Below are 17399 nucleotides of genomic sequence, written 5' to 3'. Positions count from 1 at the left end.
GAGAATGCCAAGAGTGTGCAAAGCTGTCATCAAGGCAAAGGGTGGCTACTTTGAAGAATCTCAAATATAAAGTATATTTTTATTTGTTTTATCACTTTTTTTTTATTACTACATGATGTTATTTCATTGATTTATTTTTATTTTTTATTTAACTAGGCAAGTCAGTTAATAACAAATTCTTATTTACAATGACGGCCTACCCCGGCCAAACCCTAACCCAGACGACGCTGGGACAATTGTGCACCGCCCGATGGTACTCCCAATTACGTCCGGTTGTGAAACAGCCTGAAATCGAACCAGGGTCTGTAGTGACGCCTCAAGCACTGAGATGCAGTGCCCTAGAACGCTGAGCCACTCAGGTGTTATTTCATAGTTCTGATATCTTCACTATTATTCTACAATGTAGAAAATAGTTAAAATAAAGAAAAACCATTGAATGAGTAGATGTGCCCAAACTTTTGACTGGTACTGTATGATGTTAATTGGTATTTGGTATTTTGGTATTTTATTAGGATCCTCATTAGCTGTTGCAAAAGCAGCAGCTACTCTTCCTGGGGTCCACACAAAACATGAAACACAATACAAATAGTGAATTGAATTGATAATGAATTGATGATCTTTTGTCCTCTGAGAGACCTATACTCATCCACGATTATAAAGAGAAATCGGCTGGTATTTATCAAGAGCCTAAAATATAAATACACCTCCATACAAGGCTACAATTCAGCCCAAAAACCTCTGTCTGCATTGATGTAAGGTGTATAAAAATAATGTCAGCAAACTTTGCTATCATACACACATTGTATATTTTAGCTAACACTCCGGCTAAACAGTGAGGGAGTTTTTGGACGGAAGCTTCTGTCCCAAACTGTCTGAAGGAGGCCAGAGACATTAGAGAGAGAGAGAGAGAGAGAAAGAGAGAGAGAGTGTGTTTGTAAGAGAGAGCAAGCTCAAGTGAGAGAGGGAGAGAGGGAGAGAGAGAGAGAGATGGAGAGAGAGAGAGATGGAGAGAGAGAGAGACAGGTAGAGGGAGAGAGAGAGAGAGAGAGATGGAGAGAGAGAGAGAGATGGAGAGAGAGAGAGAGAGAGATGAGAGAGAGAGATGGAGAGAGAGAGACAGGTAGAGGGAGAGAGAGATAGAGAGAGAGAGAGAGAGAGAGAGAGATGGAGAGAGAGAGAGATGGAGAGAGACAGGTAGAGGGAGAGAGAGAGAGAGAGAGAGAGATGGAGAGAGAGAGAGATGGAGAGAGAGAGAGACAGGTAGAGGGGAAGAGAGAGAGAGAGAGAGATGGAGAGAGAGAGAGAGAGAGAGAGAGAGAGAGAGAGAGAGAGAGAGAGAGAGAGAGAGAGAGAGAGAGAGAGAGAGAGGAGAGAGAGAGAGAGAGAGAGAGGAGAGAGAGAGAGAGAGAGAGAGAGAGAGAAGAGAGCGAGAGAGAGAGAGAGAGAGAGAGAGAGAGAGAGAGAGAGAGAGAGAGAGAGAGGATCCAGATTGCAGGTTATTTGACCAAAGTTCTTAATTGGTACAAAATATATTAGGTTCTGCACACACTATAATGACTAAGCTCAAATGGCTCAACTGGACACCTTAATGAGGCAGTGAATGAACTGAGAGAGAATGCACTTAGGGCATTCTACGCCATTAGAAAACAAATTCAAATTGAAATACCTATACAGATTTGGCTAAAACTAATTGAATGTGTAATTGAACCAATTGCACTTTATGGCAGCGAGGTGTGGGGTCCACTTGCAAAACAAGATTTCACCCAATGGGACAAACACACTTTTGAAACCCTGCATGCAGAGTTTTGTAAGATTCTCCTACATGTCCAGAGGAAACTACAAACAATGCACGCAGGGCAGAATTCACAAACCTGTTCTACTAACACACTGAAGCCTCAGGACCAGAACATTCAATCAATCAGAATGAACCAAATTACAACACAGTCAAAACAAAACTACATTACTTATTGGGAAACACAAGCACAAGCACAAAGCAAAATGCAGTGCTATCTGGCCCTAAATCGACAGTACACCGTGGCTAACTATTTGACCATGGTTACTGATCAAAACCTTAGAAAAACCTTGACAAAGTACAGGCTCAGTGAGCACAGCCGTGCCATTGAGAAGGTTAGACACAGGAAAACCTGGCTCCCTGTAGAGGAAAGGCTGTGCAACCACAGCAGAACCTGAGACAGCTGCATTTCCTGACAAAATGTCAAAAATATAAAACAATTAGAGAGTGTCATTTCCCCAAATTTGAAACCCTCTCTGATGAGGATAGGCTACCCTTCCTGCTGGGGGAGGACGCAGACAGACAGACAGACAGGCAGACAGACGGAGAGAGAGAGAGAGAGAGAGGAGAGATGGAGAGAGAAAGATGGAGTGAAAGAGGCCCAGAGATGCTTGCAAGATATTTTGAGAGTGTGTGCAAGGGAGAGAGAGTGTCATTTCCCCACATTTGAAACCCTCTCTGATGAGGATAGGCTACCCTTCCTGCTGGGGGAGGACGCAGACAGACAGACAGGCAGACAGACGGAGAGAGAGAGGAGAGATGGAGAGAAAGAGGGGCAGAGATGCTTGCAAGATATTTTGAGAGTGTGTGCAAGGGAGAGAGAGTGAGCCCCTGCTGATCTTTACAAGGAGACCAGGGCTTGACCAAGCCATGACCTCTAGGTCATAGTTCAAAGATCATCTCCTCTCTTCTAAGTTCATTGAATTCCTCTTGGACACAGTGCAACCCCCTTGAAGTCTAAACTAAGATCAAAGGTGCGTCCCAAATGGCAGCCTATTCCCCACACGGTGCACTACTTTTGACCAGTCTCATAGGACCGTGGGCAAAAGTAGTGCACTAAATAGGGAACAGAGTGCCATTTTTGACACATTCCATGGCCTACAGAAGGATTTGACATTCCTCTCCACTCATCTCTTTGTTGTAGCATTACCTTCCTCTACCCTTCAGTCTTTTCTGGGCTAGTTAATATGGTTGCCCATGTTTCCACCGATTCTACCTTAATAAAGGGACATTTCACCGCTGCTCTATTTCACTGCATATCACCCTTATTATGGTATTAAAATATCATATGTGTAATTTAAAGAAATTGAATTTATTCCCTACACGCAAATACAAGCATTTCTGTATCTCACGGGTAGAAACGGGCCAGCTACATTTCCTGGTTGTAAGCAAACCAGAATATCCAGAATTCATATGTATTTCAGGACGTAGTGCTGCCCGGTGGACGTTTATCCAGCTGATGTGAGAAATATATATATATATTTTTTTTACAAATGTCAGTGTTTGTAGCCAGCACTTTCAGCCAGAGAGGATTTCTAAACGGACCTGAAGTCACAACATTGCCACAGCTCCAAAGCCTGCTAAACCAGGTGCCATTACCCCCAAAACAAGTAGACTTGATTGAAATGTTGTGTTCTGGACATCATCAAGACTCATGGAAGAATGTTCTAGGATGACAGATGAGTCAAAAGTATAACCATTTGGATAACATGGGTAACATTATGCCGTGTCGTCGAACTTTGGAAAGTGATGCTATTCCATCAATTTTCACCTTCACGTCAAAGAGGAAGGCATCCGATCAGCCAACATCAGATCAGCAGGAAATAAGTCAAGCTGAGGTAACGTAGCTAACTAGCTTACTTAACTAGCTAGCTAACTAGCTTACTTAACTAGCTAGCTAACTACATTTGTTTATCTAAACCAAAATCTAGCTAGCTAGCTTTCATAATTCACTGGCTAGACATTCCAAAGCATATACTTGTAATTAGCCAGCTGCTATCCGGTGATGTGATTTGTAACTTTGCAAGCTAACGTTAGTTTCGCTAGCTTTACTAACTACCGCAGAGGCTAACGTGACTATTTTGTTCTATTTAGAGTCCGAACCCATCAACATCTGCCGAGGCGTCAACATCAAGCTTAGCACAGGGAACTTAGTGTAAGTCACTTTCTAAAAACATACGAAAATCTACAAAATCTTTCCATGACTCCATTATGAGCAAATAAATATACTGGAACTATAGGCATAAACATGACCTGTGTCTTGTTGTCATCGTTTGGGGTGTTTACAAGTAGGCTAGAACATCAACTGTAGTTTTCTCTGTATTTTGGAGGCTTCGTTGATTGTTCATGCAAGGCTTGAAGTCTAAATTGGAGAAAATGAAGTATTACTAAGGACGGGACGGTGTGGGTGAATGACCCGTGTCTGTTTGGGGTGGGTGTTGTGTGTGTGTGAAGGTTAGTCGGCATGATCTATTGACAGGAGATGTGTGGGTGGGTATAGTACCTTGTTTGAGTGTGTATCGATGGGGACAATGTAGTAACATGTTGGATAATCACTGACTACTGTGTGTCCTACAGACTCATCCTGCTACTGACCTTGACACCAGCTTTAGTAGTACAGAGCCTGTAGACACATTGGATGAAAGCTGACCTTGACACCAGCTTTAGTAGTACAGAGCCTGTAGACACATTGGATGAAAGCTTTCACCCTGGAATGAACTCAAGATCAACATCATCTGACTTTGAAATAAGCCAGGACAGCGAAATGTATTTATGAAAGCACAATCCCCTCTTGAGAAAACAAAATCACCAACACACAAGCCAAGTGTTCTTCAAACTTGTCACACCCATGCAGCCAGTTCTTTGGCATGAGGGAAGAAGGCTGTTAGTATGCTATTCTAGACTATTCACTCTACTGTTGGCTCTACTCAACAGCACAACTGTAGGTGCTCATACACTACAATACACAACTAGACTGTCTACAAGTCAAACCCCACCTCAAACTTTTCACATCTTTGGTAACAGCCCATCTCCACGCCCCATTATTGACTCTGAGTAACAAAACACATACCAGTCTACTATAACATTTTTATTTTGTTTACAGAGGAACATGGTTTCTTGTATGGTTACACATCCTCACGATCAGGCTTCATGTCTTTCCAGGAGACTTGTAGTACAAACAACTCTTCTGCCAAAGCAGTGGGTGGTTAAGAAAGTGTACGAGAGGCTTGTCCACCTGACTGTGGAGTGCAGAAAAGGGCCAGACGGTTGTCTACAACGAGCCTGAGTCACAGCTCCCCAAAACCCAACATCCCTGCCAACATCGCCTCAGCTCCAAAGCCTGCTAAACCAGGTGCCATTACCCCCAAAACAAGTAGACTTGATTGAGATGTTGTGTTCTGGACATCATCAAGACTCTTGGAAGAATGTTCTATGGTGACAGATGAGTCAAAAGTATAACCTTTAGGATAACGTGGGTACCATAATGTCTGGCAAAAACCAAAACACTGCATTCCACAGTAAGAACCTCATAGCAACGGTCCAGCATGGTGGTGGTAGTGTGATGGTTTGGGGATGCTTTGCTGCCTCAGGACCTGGACGACTTGCCTTTATAGAGGAAACCATGAATTCTGCTCTGTATCAGAGAATTCTACAGGAGAATGTCAGGCCCATCTGTCTGTGAGCTGAAGCACAGCTGGGTCATGCAGAAGGACAATGATCCAAAACACACAATCAAATCTACATGAAATTGGCTAAAAAGCAACAAATTTGAAGTTTTGGAATGGCCAAAAGTCCAGACCTATTCCCAATTGAGATGTGACAGGACTTGAAACGAGCAGTTCACGCTTGAAAACCCACAAATGTCGCTGAGTTACAGCAGTTGTGCATGGAAGAGTGGGCCAGAATTCCTCCACAGTGATGTGAGAGACTGATCAACAACTACAGGAAGTGTTTGGTTAGAGTCATAGCAGCTAATGTTTGGCACAACCAGTTATTGAGTGTACGGGAGCAATTACTTTTTCACACAGGGGCATTGGGTGTTGCATCCAATTTGTAAGTCGCTCTGGATAAGAGCGTCTGCTAAATGACTTAAATGTAAATGTAAATGCATAACTTTGTTCATGAAATAAATTAATGTAATTGTTGTGTTATTTGTTCACTCAGGTTCTCTTTATCTAATATTAGGTTTTGGTTGAAGATCTGAAAACATTCAGCATTAAAAATATGCAAAAGTAGAGAAAATTAGAAAGGGGGCAAATGCTTTTTCACGGCACTGTATGTATATAATAGTGTTTTAAATAATATTTTTTACAAGTGTACTGACAAGTGACTAAATGACTCCAGCTGCATCAGAAACCAATAAAGTGCTGACTTTTGAATCAATTCATTGTGATATTCATGAAACTTATTTGGATAAACTAGCTTCAGTCTTATTGCTAAAACAAATGATGCAGGGAGTTGGTGTATCATTTAAACTTTAATTAGTTGACAAGTACAGTCCTGGCCAAAAGTTTTGAGAATGACACAAATATTAATTTCCACAAAGTTTGCTGCTTCAGTGTCAGATGTTACTATGGAATACTAAAGTATAATTACAAGCATTTCATAAGTGTCAAAGGCTTTTATTGACAATTACATGAAGTTGATATATATATATATTATACATATTTGCAGTGTTGACCCTTCTTTTTCAAGACCTCTGCAATCTGCCCTGGCATGCTGTCAATTAACTTCTGGGCCACATCCTGACTGATGGCAGCCCATTCTTGCATAATCAATGCTCGGAGTTTGTCAGAATTTGTGGGCTTTTGTTTGTCCACCCGCCTCTTGAAGATTGACCACAAATTCTCAATGGGATTAAGGTCTGGGGAGTTTCCTGGCCATGGACCCAAAATATCGATGTTTTGTTCAACCGAGCCACTTAGTTTTCACTTTTGCCTTATGGCAAGGTGCTCCATCATGCTGGAAAAGACATTGTTCGTCACCAAACTGTTCCTGGATGGTTGGGAGAAGTTGCTCTCGGAGGATGTGTTGGTACCATTCTTTATTCATGGCTGTGTTCTTAGGCAAAATTGTGAGTGAGCCCACTCCCTTGGCTGAGAAGCAACCCCACACATGAATGGTCTCAGGATGCTTTACTGTTTTGTTTTTTTCGGATGCCATAAAGGGGAAGGGGATTCAGAGAAAATACCCCAGTCCTCAGCAGTCCAATCCCTGTACCTTTGCAGAATATCAGTCTGTCCCGGATGTTTTTCCTGGAGAGAAGTGGCTTCTTTGCTGAACTTCTTGACCCCAGGCCATCCTCCAAAAGTCTTCGCCTAACTGTGCGTGCAGATGCACTCGCACCTGCCTGCTGCCATTCCTGAGCAAGCTCTGTACTGGTGGTGCCCCGATCCCACAGCTGAATCAACTTTAGGAGACGGTCCTGGCACTTGCTGGACTTTCTTGGGTGCCCTGAAGCCTTCTTCACAACAATTGAACCGCTCTCCTTGAAGTTCTTGATGATCCGATAAATGGTTGATTTAGGTGCAATCTTACTGGCAGCAATATCCTTGCCTGTGAAGCCCTTTTTGTGCAAAGCAATGATGACGGCACGTTTCCTTGCAGGTAAGCATGGTTGACAGAGGAAGAACAATGATTCCAAGCACCGCCCTCCTTTTGAAGCTTCCAGTCTGTTATTCGAACTCAATCAGCATGACAGAGTGATCTCCAGCCTTGTCCTCGTCAACACTCACACCTGTGTTAACGAGAGAATCACTGACATGATGTCAGCTGGTCCTTTTGTGGCAGGGCTGAAATGCAGTGGAAATGTTTTTGGGGGATTCAGTTAATTTGCATGGCAAAGGGGGACTTTGCAATTAATTGCAATTCATCTGATCGTTCTTCATAACATTCTGGAGTATATGCTAATTGCCATCATACAAACTGAGGCAGCAGACTTTGAAAATTAATATTGGTGTCATTCTCAAAACTTTTGGCCACGACTGTAAACATGTCTCAATAAAACAGTAGATTAGTCTTGTCACTATAGCAAATAAGTAGACATGTGTTGTATTGAAGACAAAGTTTATTTGCTCTGGAGACCGAGGTGAGTTTACACAGCAGTACGCAGGAACAGTTATGGCAATGTATGACAAAGTATAGAGTAGCAGAAAAATATACTATTAACACCATAGAATAAATACTACAGCTCTACAAAGGGAATACTTGGATATGGTGTTTTTTGGTGGTGCAGTGAATGGTTCGGAGTTTTTTTTATATATTTTTATTTCACCTTTATTTAACCAGGTAGGCTAGTTTAGAACAAGTTTTCATTTACAACTGCGACCGGGACAAGATAAAGCAAAGCAGTTCGACAAATACAACAACACAGAATAAACAAACATACAGTCAATAATACAGTAGAAAAAAATAGTGGCAAGGTAATTATGATACGAGGAGTCACTTTGATACAAGGAGAGACGGTTGTTCAGGGATCTTTCACATATCCTCCTGAGAGTCATCAATGTCTTTGTATCTAAGCGGTATTGTCTGTAAGACAAAAACTAAAACTCTATTACACATTCATGGCCAATCGTTGTGTACCATCTGTATTCCTACTGTAGCAACGTGGTGTAGAATTAACCAATAAGGCACGAGGGGGTGTGGTATATGGCCAATACGGCTAAGGGCTGTTCTTAGGCACGACGCAGCCCTTAGCCGTGGTATTGGCCATATACCACAAACCCCAGAAGTGCCTTATTGCTATTATAAACAAGTTACCAATGTAACATAATTATGACTGGAACAACCTCTTATCACTAATAATTATCTAGTGAGACTGGAACACCCTCTCATCACTAATAATTATCTAGTGAGACTGGAACACCCTCTCATCACTAATAATTATGACTGGAACACCCTCTCATCACTAATAATTATGACTGGAACACCCTCTCATCAGTCATAATTATGACTGGAACACCCTCTCATCAGTCATAATTATGACTGGAACACCCTCTCATCAGTCATAATTATGACTGGAACACCCTCTCATCAGTCATAATTATGACTGGAACACCCTCTCATCAGTCATAATTATGACTGGAACACCCTCTCATCAGTCATAATTATGACTGGAACACCTCTCATCAGTCATAATTATGACTGGAACACCCTCTCATCACTAATAATTATCTAGTGAGACTGGAACACCCTCTCATCACTAATAATTATCTAGTGAGACTGGAACACCCTCTCATCAGTCATAATTATGACTGGAACACCCTCTCATCACTAATAATTATCTAGTGAGACTAGAACACCTCCCATCACTCACGAGCAAAGGGGGTTGGTGGCACCTTGGTTGGGGAGGACAGGCTCGTGGTAGTGGCAGGAGTGGAATCAGTGGAATAGTATCAAACACATGGTTTCCATTGGCTCTGTTCCAGCCAAAATTCTGAGCCGTTCTCCCCTCAGCAGCCTCCACTGTGGGAGACTGGAAAAACACCCCAAATACTGTATAGCGATGAAGTTTCCCTTTCAGGACTGATGATGAGCTGTAGCGCCGATGTTCAGCTCCATAGCGCCACACACACACACACACACACACACACACACACACACACACACACACACACACACACACACACACACACACACACACACACACACACACACACACACACACACAAGCACCCTGTTGAACAAAGTATAACATGTTACACACACACACACACACACAAGCACCATATTGAACGCAGTATAACATGTTACACACACACACACACACACACACACACACACACACACACACACACACACACACACACACACACACACACACACACACACACACACACACAAGCATCCTGTTGAACGCAGTATAAAATATTACACAGACACACACACACACACACACACACACACACACACACACACACACACACACACACAAACACCCTGTTGAACGCAGTATAGCCTATTACAAACACAGGGGCAGTCAATAACACAATAGAAAAGTCTATATACAGTGTGTGCAAATGTAGTCAGATTAGGGAGGTAAGGCAATAAAGATGAATATGCAAGTAGAGGTACTGGGGTGCAAAGGAGCAAAAAACATGTATAACAATATGGGGATGAGGTAGTTGGATGGGCTATTTACAGATGGGTGGTGTACAGAAAGCAATGATCGGTAAGCTGCTCTGACAGCTGATGCTTAAAGTGAGTGAGGGAGCTATGAGTCTCCAGCTTCAGTGATTTTTGCAATTCGTTCCAGTCATTGGCAGCAGAGAACTGGAAGGAAAGGTGGCCAAAGGAGGAGTTGGCTTTGGGGTTGACCAGTTTGGCGACAAATATGAAGCGATGGCCAGCCGACGAGAGCATACAGGTCGCAGTGGTAGGTAGTATATGGGGCTTTTCCATACAGTAAGTACAAGAAACTTATTTCTCTCAAATGTTGTGCACAAATTTGGTCACATCCCTGTGAGCATTTCCCCTTTGCCAAGATAATCCATCCACCTGGCAGGTGAGGCATATCAAGAAGCTGATTAAACAGCATGATCATTACACAGGTGCACCTTGTGCTGGGGGACATTAAAAGGCCACTCTAAAACGTGCAGTTTTGTCACACAACACAATGCCACAGATGTCTCAAGTTTTGAGGGAGTGTGCAATTGTCATGCAGACTGCAGGAATATCTACCAGAGCTGTTGCCAGAAAATGTAATGTTCATTTCTCTACCATAAACCGCCTCCAACGCCATCTTAAAGAATTTGGCAGTACGCCCAACCGGCATCACAACCGCAGACAACGTGTAACCACGCCAGCTCAGGACCTCCACATCCGGCTTCTTCACCCGTGGGATCGTCTGAGACCAGCCACTCGGACAGCTGATGAAACTGAGTATTTCTGTCTGTAATAAAAAACCTTTTGTGGGAAAAAACGTATTCTGATTGGCTGGGCCTGGCTCCCCAGTGGGTGGGCATATGTCCTCCCAGGCCCACCCATGGCTGTGCCACTGTCCAGTATTGCGAAATCCATAGATTATGGCCTAATGAATTTATTTCAATTGACTGATTTCCTTATATGAACTTTAACTCAGTAAAATCGTAGATTTTTTATTTGTTTAACTAGGCAAGTCAGTTAAGAACAAATTCTTATTTATAATGACGGCCTACCCCAGCCTACCCCAACCAAAACCTAACCCGGAAGACGCTGGGCCAATTGTGCGCTGCCCTATGGGACTCCTAATCACGGCCGGTTGTGATACAGCCTGGAATCTAACCAGGATCTGTAGTGACGCCTCTAGCAGTGAGATGCAGTGCCTAAGACCTCTGCGCCACTGTCATGTTGAGTGTATATTTTTGTTCAGTATGAGTAACTTTTAATAGGGAATTAAGTGATCTCTCTGGCAGGTGTAAGGCTTTGTCCTGGTTGACTTACTGCACTAGAAACATAATGTATGCGTACCAAATTGCACCCTATTCCCTATGCGCCCTGGTCAAACGTAGTGCACTATATAGGGAATAGGGTGCCATTTGGGACAAAAGCCATAACTATCCCAGCCTGGCCCACCTGAACACAACCATCTGAGTAAGCATGAACATGAGAGTATGATAGTCCTCGTGCTCCATAGCCTCCCACAGTAAAGGCTTTGGGGATTGGAGAGGGAGCCGCAGGACGATTACAGCATAATTATATGCTGAATCAGCAATTATAGATCCAAAACATAAATAAATAAAATATTGGACCAGGAGTTTTTCCTGACCACTCACCAGGAACAACTCTGGGCCCTAGTCATAAGCTGCCAGCATGTCTAGTTTATTTCCTGGTCAGGTCACCTAAAGGTCAGTAAAAACCTTTGACCCTGTAATTTATATTTTTACAGGCCTCTCACTGGCCCCTCATATTTCGGCCCTCTCAGGGGTCATTCAGCTACTAAACCCCCCCCAGGGGTCATTCAGCTACTAAACCCCTCCCCTCCCAGGGGTCATTCAGCTACTAAACCCCTCCCCTCCCAGGGGTCATTCAGCTACTAAACCCCTCCCCTCCCAGGGGTCATTCAGCTACTAAACCCCTCCCCTCTCAGGGGTCATTCAGCTACTAAACCCCTCCCTTCCCAGGGGTCATTCAGCTACTAAACCCCTCCCCTCCCAGGGGTCATTCAGCTACTAAACCCCTCCCAGGGGTCATTCAGCTACTAAACCCCTCCCCTCCCAGGGGTCATTCAGCTACTAAACCCCTCCCCTCCCAGGGGTCATTCAGCTACTAAACCTCTCCCCTCCCAGGGGTCATTTAGCTACTAAACCCCTCCCCTCCCAGGGGTCATTCAGCTACTAAACCCCTCCCCTCCCAGGGGTCATTCAGCTACTAAACCCCTCCCAGGGGTCATTCAGCTACTAAACCCCTGCCATTAGATGAGCTGCAGAACGTCCCTAGAGTAGACAGAGTCCGACAACGTCAAACAGCTCAACACTAAAGATTAAACATTTAATAATTTCTGTTTCAAATATTCTTGTCGCATGCTTGGGTTACTCAGACCGAAAATAGTTCGTTGTTTATAGTGGCTGGAACTTCTTCAGATATAACTTTTGAATGTCAAAGCACCATAAATCCCCAGCTAGTAGACAGTCTGGAAAAATAAATAACAGTCCGGTCCCATGTCTTTGATGGGGTTTTTCTACAGCGGGGAGTGATTTCACCCTGGGTATCTGGATTAATGGATATTTTTATTGGAATACAGTTGAATGTAGAATTTCATGTTAGAGAGAGGGGGGGGGGGTCTGGGAGTAAGAGGGGGGAGGGGGCTGGGAGTGAGAGAAAAGAGTGGGGGGGGGGGGTGCTGGGAGTGAGAGAAAGAGAGAGAGAGGGGGCTGGGAGTGAGAGAGAGAGAAAAGAGGGGGGGTGCTGGGAGTGAGAGAGAGAGAGAAAAGAGGGGGGGTGCTGGGAATGAAAGAGAGAGAGAGAGAGAGGGGGGGCTGGGAGTGAGAGAGAGAGAGGGGCTGGGAGTGAGAGAGGGGAGGGGGCTGGGAGTGAGAGAGAGAGAAAAGAGGGGAGGTGCTGGGAATGAAAGAGAGAGAGAGAGGGGGGGGCTGGGAGTGAGAGAGAGAGAGGGGAGGGGGCTGGGAGTGAGAGAGAGAGAGGGGAGTTGGCTGGTAGTGAGAGATAAAGAGGTGGGAGTGAGAGATAGAGAAAATAGGGGGTGGGTGCTGGGAGTGAGAGAGAGAAAAGAGGGGCTGGGAGAAAGAGAGAGAGAGAGAGAGAGAGAGAGAGAGAGAGAGAGAGAGAGAGAGAGAGAGGGGGGGGGGGGGAGTGAGAGAGAGAGAGAGCAACATTATTAGACCCAACCAAATCATGAGAAAACAAAAAGATAATTACTTGACACATTGGAAAGAAGTAACAAAAAACAGAGCAAACTAAAATGCTATTTGGCCCTAAACAGAGAGTACACAGTGGCAGAATACCTGACCACTGTGACTGACCACTGTGACTGATAGGAAAGCTTTGACTATGTACAGACTCAGTGAGCATAGCCTTGCTATTGAGAAAGGCCGCCGTAGGCAGACATGGCTCTCAAGAGAAGACAGGCTATGTTCACACTGCCCACGAAATGAGGTGGAAACTGAGCTGCACTTCCTAACCTCCTGCCAGATATATGACCATATTAGAGACACATAATTCTCTCAGATCACACAGATCCAAAAATAATTCAAAAACATGCCCAATTTTGAAAACTCCCATATCTACTGGGTGAAATTCCACAGTGTGTCATCACAGCAGCAAGATGTGTGACCTGTTGCCACAAGAAAAGGGCAACCAGTGAAGAACAAACACCATTGTAAATACAACCCTATTTGCACATTGTTACAACACTGTATATAGACATAAAATGACATTTGAAATGTCTTTATTCTTTTGGAACTTCTGTATGTGTAATGTTTACTGTTAATTTGTATAGTTTTTTCACTTTTGTTTATTATCTACTTCACTTGCTTTGGCAATGTTAACATATGTTTCCCATGCCAATAAAGCCCCTTGAATTGAAATTGAGAGAGTGAGGAGGGGGGAGAAAGAGAGAGAAGGGGAGAGAGAGAGAGCTAGGGGCGGAGAGATAGAAAGGGGGGAGAAAGAGAGAGAGAGCGAGGGGCCGAGAGGTAGAAAGGGGGGAGAGATAGAGAGAGGGGGGGAAAGGTGGAGAAAGAGAGAGAGCGAAGGGGAGAGAGCGAGGGGCCGAGAGATAGAGAGAGGGGGGAAAGGGGGGGAGAAAGCGGGAGAGAGTGGGGGGAGAAAGCGGGAGAGAGAGGGGGGGAAAGGGGGAGAAAAAGAGCGAGGGGGGAGAGAGAGAGTGAGGAGAGAGAGAGGGGGGAGATAGAGGGGGGGAGAGAGAGAGGGGGGAAATAGAGGGGGGGAGAGAGAGAGAAAGGGGGAAAGAGAGGGGGGATAGAAGGGGAGAGGGAGAGAGAGCGAGGGGCGGAGAGATAGAGAGAGGGGGGGAAAGGGGGAGAAAGAGAGAGAGCGTGGGGGGAGAGAGAGAGAGGATAAACCCATTCAGCCACAGGAATGGAGGAGTCGGGAGAGTTGGGGTGGATCTAGGTGTTTAGCTAAACATCATAGAGAGAGAAGAAATGCTGTGTGAGATTCCTCTAAGAAGGAACTGTTTGTCCGTTACAACTTCCAGTTCCAAGGCCAGAGTCTGCTGGACCCTAGAGGGACACTAATTGGCTGGAATCACTGCCAAAGAAGTAGTGGAGGAGGACTGCTGAGCGGGTGGTTTACTATAGAGGAGGACTGAGTGGGGTAGTTTACTATAGAAGAGGACTGAGTGGGGTAGTTTACTATAGAGGAGGACTGAGTGGGGTAGTTTACTATAGAAGAGGACTGAGTGGGGTAGTTTACTATAGAAGAGGACTGGGGTCATGATATAAAAATGATAAGATAACTGGTCTGTCTCCCTGGGACAAAAGAGGGGGACTGTGTCTATAATCTAGCTGGTTCTCCCCAGTCTTCTCCAGGGTCATCTGAGGGGGACAGATAGACTCACTGAACCCTCTGGGGGATAGGGAAGGGTGTGTGTGAGTCTGTCTGTCTGTGTGTGTACCACATATCCCAGCATGCATGTGTGAATGATCTTATGTGTGGAATCAAGAACATCGACCTTCCACTAGTTTATTATTCTTTTCTGAACGTTCTATTACAATCATTCTGCCAATAGTAACACGCGGACTAAATGACTCATCTGGCATCTGCTTGCATTGCCTTACAGGAACTGGTGTGCTTACAGGGTGGCATCTGTGTGTATTTCCTTACAGGAACTGGTGTGCTTACGTGGTGACACGCACCATCAGCTGTGTAATGGAGGACGGTGTGGAGACGTACGTGAAGCCAGACTACCAGAGATGTGCCTGGGGGCAGTGTTCCAGAGTGATGGCGTGAGTCTCTCTCTCTCTCTCTCTATCTCCTCCCCCTCCCCACATTATACTGGGTTCAAAAACTATTTAAATTAATTTAAAATACTTTATTTGTCCTTGATTGAGTTTGCCTGGCTGAAAGGTTGCTAGATCGCACCTCTCTGATTCAGAGAGGTTAAATGTGGAAGACACATTTCAGTTGAAGGCATTCAGTTGTACAACTGACTAGGCAGCCCCCTTTCCCTCTCTGAAGGTAATCAGTGAGTATCCTTCCCCTCTCTCTCTCTCTTTAGAGTATCATTCCCCTCTCTCTCTCTTTAGAGTATCCTTTCTCTCTCTCTTTCTCTCTCTCTCTTTCTCTTTAGAGTATCCTTCCCCTCTCTCTCTCTCTCTTTAGAGTATCATTCCTCTCTCTCTCTCTCTCTCTCTCTCTCTCTCTCTTTCCTCTCTCTCTCTTTAGAGTATCATTCCTCTCTCTCTCCCTCTCTTTAGAGTATCATTCCTCTCTCTCTCCCTCTCTTTAGAGTATCCTTCCTCTCTCTCTCTCTCTCTCTCTCTCTCTCTCTCTCTCTCTCTCTCTCTCTCTCTCTCTCTTTAGAGTATGTGGGAAACATATGTTAACATTGCCAAAGCAAGTAAAGTAGATAATAAATAAAAGTGAAATGAACAAGAAGAAATAACTATAAACATTACACTCACAAAAGTGCCAAAAGAATAAAGACATTTCAAATGTTATATTATGTTTATATACAGTGTTGTAATGACATGCAAATAGTTAAAGTATAAAAGGGAAAATAAATAAGCATAAATATGGGTTGTATTTACAATGGTGTTTGTTCTTCACTGGTTGCCCTTTTCTTGTGGCAACAGGTCACACATCTTGCTGCTGTGATGTCACACTGTGGTATTTCACCCAGTAGATATGGGAGTTTATCAAAATTGGATTTGTTTTTCAAATTCTTTGTGGGTCTGTGTAATCTGAGGTGAAATATGTGTCTCTAATATGGTCATACATTTGGCAGGACGTGAGGAAGTGTAGCTCAGTTTCCACCACATTTTGTGGGCAGTGTGCACATAGCCTGTCTTCTCTTGAGAGCCAGGTCTGCCTACGGCAGCCTTTCTCAATAGCAAGGCTATGCTCACCAAGTCTGCACATAGTCAAAGCTTTCCTTAATTTTGGGTCAGTCACAGTGGTCAGGTATTCTGCCAAATAGCATTCTAGATTGCTCTGTTTTTTTGTTAATTCTTTCCATGATGTCAAGTAATTATCTTTTTGTTTTCTCTTGATTTGGTCTACAGAAATTGTGCTGTGTCACTCTCTCCTCTCTCCCTATCCCTCCTCTCTCGTCTCTCGTCTCTCCCTATCCCTCCTCTCTCCCTCCTCTCTCCCTATCCCTCCTCTCTCCCTATCCCTCCTCTCTCCCTATCCCTCCTCTCTCCTCTCTCCCTACTCTCTCGTCTCTCCCTATCCCTCCTTTCTCCTCTCTCCCTATCCCTCCTCTCTCCTCTCTCCCTATCCCTCCTCTCTCATCTCTCCCTATCCATCCTCTCTCCTCTCTCCCTATCCCTCCTGTCTCCTCTCTCCCTATCCCTCCTGTCTCGTCTCTCCCTATCCCTCCTCTCTCCTCTCTCCCTATCCCTCCTCTCTCCCTATCCCTCCTCTCTCCCTATCCCTCCTCTCTCCCTATCCCTCCTCTCTCGTCTCTCCCTATCCCTCCTCTCTCCTCTCTCCCTATCCCTCGTCTCTCCCTATCCCTCGTCTCTCCCTATCCCTCCTCTCTCCCTCTCTCCCTATCCCTCCTCTCTCCCTATCCCTCCTCTCTCGTCTCTCCCTATCCCTCCTCTCTCCTCTCTCCCTATCTCTCCTCTCTCCCTATCTCTCCTCTCTCCCTATCCCTCCTCTCTCCCTATCCCTCCTCTCTCCCTATCCCTCCTCTCTCCTCTCTCCCTATCCCTCTCCCTATCTCTCCTCTCTCCCTATCCCTCCTCTCTCCCTATCCCTCCTCTCTCCCTATCCCTCCTCTCTCGTCTCTCCCTATCCCTCCTCTCTCCTCTCTCCCTATCCCTCGTCTCTCCCTATCCCTCCTCTCTCCCTATCCCTCCTCTCTCCCTATCCCTCCTCTCTCATCTCTCCCTATCCCTCCTCTCTCCTCTCTCCCTATCCCTCGTCTCTCCCTATCCCTCGTCTCTCCCTATCCCTCCTCTCTCCCTCTCTCCCT

The 17399-nt window shown here is 44.8% G+C and overlaps 1 protein-coding gene across 2 annotated transcripts in view; it reads left to right on the top strand.

Annotated features, from left to right (window-relative positions):
- LOC129817798 (EMILIN-1-like) overlaps positions 1-17399 on the top strand; it is a 67800-nt gene that overhangs the window by 9269 nt on the left and 41132 nt on the right. For both annotated transcript variants that reach the window (XM_055873366.1, XM_055873365.1), the window contains exon 2: positions 15082-15201. In XM_055873366.1, the coding sequence (XP_055729341.1) occupies positions 15082-15201 (120 nt within the window). The remainder of the gene's footprint in view (positions 1-15081; positions 15202-17399) is intronic.

The sequence above is a fragment of the Salvelinus fontinalis genome, chromosome 20, assembly GCF_029448725.1.
Source record: "Salvelinus fontinalis isolate EN_2023a chromosome 20, ASM2944872v1, whole genome shotgun sequence".
NCBI lineage: Eukaryota > Metazoa > Chordata > Actinopteri > Salmoniformes > Salmonidae > Salvelinus > Salvelinus fontinalis.
The sequence above is the reverse complement of the archived record's forward strand: the minus strand, read 5'-3'. Positions and strand labels throughout refer to the sequence as shown.